Here is a 6,103-nt window from a genome sequence, read left to right as displayed (position 1 = left end):
AGCTGATCTTTGAAATTTTCTGTTCAGCTCTTAGACCTCCTCGTTTCTTCCTTTTGCTTTAGCATCTCTATGCTAGAGAGCAAGTTTCAGAGTCTCTTCTGACATCCATTTTGACCTTTTCCTTCTTTCTTGTCTTCTTAATGACTTTTTGCTCTCTTCACGTATGATGTTCTTGATGTCCTCTTCTAGGCTGCTCACTACAAATTCAATCCTTGGTCAACTAGAGGTCTTCTATAGTCAGCTGTTCTGCTGAGGTCTCTTCAGCTTCTAGATAGCTCTCCCAGGCAGGATCTAACATATCTAGTGGCAATTCAACTTTACTTGACTATATCCAGTAAAGTAAATATATACCTCTGGGCCAATCATGACCCCCTAGTCTGATGTCATAAAGCACTTTGGCAAAATTCTTGCCCTTTAGGTTTCTCAGGTGTGAGTCACACACTAGTTCACTGTAACTCCAAACTATAGTATATCTCTAAAGTCGCTCTTGCTATGCCTAGTTGAGGGACAAACAACACCACCCCTCCCTATGGGGAATTGAGTGGGACTCATAACAACTAAAAATTTGTTCACGAAGAATAATATTTTGACTCTAATTATTTTCTAACCTCTTTTATAGACTAGCAACTGATGATCCTCAAAGGCACACAGAACCAGTTCTTGACCTACTCCTGGTCAGTTCTACTTGAGGTTTACTAACTTGTTTTGAAACATGGAAATACAGCATCCAATTATATCTAAAAAAACAAAACAAAACTGTGACGACTCTAAATAGGTCTGAAAGTAAGTAAGCTGCTATACCCAAGCTCTCCCTTCCTGGCAGCTGGGGAGGCAACCAACAATTTTCCTATCAGCTAATTTGCCAACTGTTTTGCTTAATTGTTTCTGAAGTGATTAACAGAGGGTTCCCACTCAAACAAGAAACTAATGGATTTTCCCTGTGGTCTTAGTATTATTCAAGGCTGGCACTGCTGAGCATCCAGCTCCTTCCTTAAGAAGTTATTGTTGAGTCATTGGGGTCCATTGTAATGCATTTATTTTCTACTAGTGCTGTCTTTGTTGTTGTTGTTGTTAAATACCATGTAGTATTTAACATGGTAAAATACTCAGTTCCAGCTCTGGTCCCCTAGTGGTTAAGAATCAGGCTGCTATCCTTAGGGTCAGCAGTTCGAAACTACCAGCTGTTTCGTGGGAGAAAGATGAGGCTTTCTGCTCCCATAAAGATTTACAGCCTCAGAAACCCTGTACAGGGTCGCTATGAGTTGGAACCGACTCCACATCACATAGCAACAACACATAATGATCCTGTATAGATTTTCCAAGGAGCAGCCGGTAAGCTTAAACTGCCAACCTTGCGGTTCAAACTGACCTTGCAGTCCAGTACATTAACTTGCAACGCCACATCTCTTTGTTGGTCATAGTGACCCTATATAGGATTTCCAAGGAGCAACTGGCGTGTTTGAACCACCGACCTTTCAGTTAGCATTCCAGTGCTTATCCTACAATGCCACATTAGGAGACCACTTCTTGGTCTACATGTTGCCTCAGGATCTTCAACAAGCCTTTCTGTTACTCTTCCCTACTTCTTCCACTTGCGAATCCTCCATATTCTCATTTTTTCATAGTATTAGTAGATCTAGGAGCTCTGGTAGCGTAGTGGTTACGAATCGGGCTGCGAACCTGAAGGTCAGCGGTTCGAAACTACCAGCCGCTCTGCGGGAGAAAGATGAGGCTTTCTACTCCTGTAAAGATTTACACCAGGGTCGCTATGGGTCGGAACCGACTCGATGGCACCTAACAACAACAACAAATCTGGGCTTAAGAACAAAGGGAAATCCTAGTTTAATGAAGGCTTTTAGGGCTTCTCCAGAAAGCTCTGAATGGATTCCTTAAAATGGGCTGTCTGGCTAAATGTCTTTTTACTAAACTGCAGAAAGAAAGGAAAAGTTGAAAGGCAGTTGTGAAGGGAGCAAAAGGAAAAAGGGGAGGGAAGGAAGCAAAAAGGAAGGAGATGAAAGGGAAGAAGGGAAAAATGGAGAAGAGATAGGGAAACCACAGGGAAAGAGAAAGAGGAGGGGGCAATTAGGAAATGAAGATTAAATTAATCAGACTGAGTAAGCACCTTAAATACATTATCCAGACAGAGCTTACTGGAGGTTACCTGGTTGCCCCTTGGGTACTTTGAAGAGAGTTCTTGAAGTTAGTCTAATTCCTTGTCATTTATTATTGAACATCATGCATTTCCTGAGTGTATTGCGCAGTTTTTCCACTCTGGATAGAGTCAGGTGTGGAACTAAGAGCACCAAATTATTAATATGAGTACACATTGCTGTTAAAAAAAATTATTGTATGTTTACAAAAATACCTTTGAGGAGGAAGAGAGTTGTTGGCCAACAAATGTAGATGGCAAGTGCGATTTGCAGAGGAAACATGGTTCTGAGGCTGGGGTCAGGTTGGAAGTGGAACTGAACACTGATTCAGGTAAGTGAAGAAAAGATGCTGCCCCTGCCTGAATGCGTGAAAACATCCTGGTATTCTAGAGCCCATCACAGAGCTTCGGAGAGTGCAGATATCGACGACAATCTCATAAGCAGATGAGGGCATGTGTAAATGGGTGAATGAATGATCAAGCAATCAACCAAAAAGTCTTCTGTACCAGTAACTCCCAACAGCAAGGCTATGGATTGGTCACCTCAAAAACTACTGGGGGGATTTTTAAACTAGATTTCTAGACCATACCTTTGGACATTCTCATTCCATAAGCCCAGAATATTTTGAATAATTGCTGCCAAGCTATTCTTTGTGGAACTGAGTTTGAGAACTCTAGACAGCATAGACGTTATCCCTAGAGAAGTGTGGATCTGGCCATATGTCTACCCCTACTAAAACTCCACCTATTTTTTCATTTGACAGCAAACTTGAAGAATTGGTTCATTTTTTACAAGTCATGTATCCCAAACTGTGTCAGCACTGGCGAGTAATCTGGATGATGGCTGCAGCGATGCTGGTCTTGACTATTGTGTTGGGGCTCTACAATTCCTATACCACTTGTGTGGAGCAGACAGATGGCCCCCTTGGAAGAGCCACGTGCTCGGCAGCCCAGAGGGACTCCTGGTGGAGCTCAGGACTCCAGCATGAGCAACCCACAGAGCAGTAGGACATCTGATGCCCAGTCAATGTCCTGCTCCAATACCCTCAGCTACCAACCTTTCCTCAAAGAGAGTGTCCAGCTCAGGTGTGGGCACACTGCACTTCAGTCCAATAAGGGGAATGAAGAGGGATTCTTTTCACATGTGGTATCTCTGTGGAGATATTCATGCACAGAAACTGATGTTTTTGGAGGATCAACAAAACTGCTCTGGGAAAGCATGTAGTGTATGAAGATGTCACCTTCACCAAGGAACTCTACAAAAGGGAGGGCCCCTGTCTCTCACTCAGATGGCTCCATGTGGAGAACTGAATACCTTCACTGAGGTGGACGATAAAAAGCTCACACTCCCCTTTCTACTTCTCTACAATTGGTTATCAGGAAGAATTGTGCTTAAACACCAATATTGGCCCTGAGGATCAGACCTGGAATTTGGAGTTGTAACATGAATAATCTTCCCATTTCCCATCTCATTCTCACTGACTATCCTTCAGTCGCCTCTCCTCCCCTTTGGAATTAGAGTTTCCTTTTAAATAAGTAGGAAAGGTTTCTCAGAAAAAAATATATATATATAAGCTGGATTTAGCTCAGTGTTTGAAATGAAATGGGAAGATGTGAATTAATATATATGTATCAATAAATACACACAACATGCATGTGCACAAAGACAACAGTACTCCAAATATTCTATAGGCATGTGCTCTGGATAAGGAAAATGCATGTCAAGCCAACCCACAGGTTGTCACTTGGCGTGGGGCAGTGACCAGGCACTTATATTCAATAAGCTCTCCACATGGACTTAAGATATTTGAAAGACACTGAAAACTCATGGTTTCAATGACAAACTTGATGGTCTCCGTTTCAAATGTCAACTTTGAGCACAGTCTACTCCTAAATTGTTCTCTTTCCCTTTGAGAACAGCTAACCCACCTCTCAGTTGAATGAGGTGACCTGGTATATTTTCAGTGTCAGTCTTACTGTGTGCCCACCTACAGTGTGCATTTTCACCTTAGTGTTTCACTTCAAACAAGATTCCCAACGCAAGTGTGTATTCCAGAGCATTCCTAATTGTTCAGCATAAAACTGAGGGAGTACATTCCATCTCCAACTTGACTTCTCTCTCCACCTTTACAACCACTGCCTTTATTCATCTCTCATCTGTTTCTTGGGAATATTAATTTTTGTGTGGGTTTTGTTATTACTATTTTGCTTTTGTTTTGTTAACACTTATATGAGGGGCTTCAAAAAGTTATTGGAAAAATGGAATTGAACCATAAAATGAAACTTTTCCACACTTTTTGAAGCCCCCTTGTAGAATTTTCTATTAACGAAGTATTGTTCTAAGAGTTACACAGGTATTAATTCATTTACTCCTCAAGATAAAGAAGAAAAAATGATAAGGTGAGTTTTACTCTTCCCATTTTCAGATTAGGAAACGTAGGCACAAAAAAGATAACTTGCCAAGGGTACCCAGCTGGTAAATCAGGGAACTGGATCTCAAATCCAGGTAGTCTGGTTTTGGTGGCTGTGCTCTGTATCTCTATGCTAAATTGTCTACTCTAGTGAGACACCTTGCATTTTGGTCTCATATATTTTCAATTCACAGCCAACAGCACCTCGGGGCTCTTTCTAAAGCAAAAAATCTCAGAATGTCATTCACTGGTTAGAACACTTCACCTATAGTATAAGATTCACTTTCTTCACCTGACATCTAAGTTTCTCAGGATATGAGCTTCTCCTCTAGTTTTATAACCTCATGTGCTGCTACCTTTCCCAAAGTGACTCTTAAGCGACTCCAAACCATCTCTGGTTCCTACACTAAACTGTATCCTTTCACAGCTCTGTTCTTTCTCTTACTCGTTTTTCTTCTGCCATTCTCTTCTAGCTACTTCCTGTCCAGTCTCCAGGGCCAAGTGTAAAAATAGTCCTCCTCATACAGTCTTTGATGACCTCTATAGTCAACATAATAGGTCACACCCAACATTAAAAGGTCACAACACTTTGGTGCTTTCTGGCACTTTTTAAATACTTTCATTATTGACCCTTTTTATAGCATATCACAATTATTTATGTGTGTCTCCCCTAACATTTCCCCCCAAAGACAAAAACCATGTCTTAGCCATCTCTTGGTAAGTGCCTAGCATGGTGGCTGATGCTTGTTATTAAATGTTGATCAAAAGAACAAGAGGGCATGCATTCAAGATAGTGAAGAGCAAGCTGAGGGCAGCTGACAATTGCATGCTTCCCGCACCAACCTCGCCACCACCAGCCTCACCATGCATCTCCACCACAATCTCAATAAAATATTTATTAACCTCAATTTACGCTAATATTTCTCCATCTCTGTGAGAGAGCAGGAAAGAGACCAGACTATTAACACCATGTCCAAACTCAAGGACTGGGCTTCATATAGTCACTGCCTTCTTAAAGATCCACCTAGAACAGGCCCCATTGTAAAACTGCTTGTCTATTTAAGGTAGTCATCCTGTGCAGTGGTTAGAAAGCTACTATGAGCGAAGCTCAAGTCAGGGTTGACCAAGGATGTGCCATTAAGGTAAAGAGGTATAGAGTAAGGCAGAGAGATGTTGGTGGCATGGACAGATAGTTTACTCTGCCTCTTCTAGTGAGACTGAAGACAACTGAAGAAGCTTTAGCTACACAAGGCCCGTAGAGCCAAGGACAGAATGTGAATGCAGCTCAAGGGAGACTGGCCATATGGCAGGACTCTAGGTCAACAATGTCCAGTCTCAGTCTCCCCTAAAAAAGGATCAGGCTGAATTGACCCGCTGTCTACTTGAGACAAAGGCCAGAGAAGAGGTGCTCATGAGCTCCTAACCCCCAGCTGGCACCTCAGAAAAGCCTGTAAAGAGAAATGTTGATCAAAAGAATAAGAGGGCATTCACGGTAGTGAAAAGCAAGCTACAGACTCTTGCCCACACTATTTGTGGGTAAGGG

General features: G+C 42.0%; 1 protein-coding gene across 1 annotated transcript in view; it reads left to right on the top strand.

The window, feature by feature from the left end:
• MRVI1 (murine retrovirus integration site 1 homolog) overlaps window positions 1-3,211 on the top strand; it is a 190,061-nt gene extending 186,850 nt beyond the window's left edge. The window contains 1 exon segment of the mRNA XM_006873009.1: window positions 2,914-3,211. Within this exon segment, the coding sequence (XP_006873071.1) occupies window positions 2,914-3,157 (244 nt within the window). The 3' untranslated portion in view covers window positions 3,158-3,211.
• Window positions 3,212-6,103: the final 2,892 nt, after the last annotated feature.

Source organism: Chrysochloris asiatica, unplaced genomic scaffold (genome assembly GCF_000296735.1).
Source record: "Chrysochloris asiatica unplaced genomic scaffold, ChrAsi1.0 scaffold00219, whole genome shotgun sequence".
Classification (NCBI taxonomy): Eukaryota; Metazoa; Chordata; class Mammalia; order Afrosoricida; family Chrysochloridae; genus Chrysochloris; species Chrysochloris asiatica.
The sequence above is the reverse complement of the archived record's forward strand: the minus strand, read 5'-3'. Positions and strand labels throughout refer to the sequence as shown.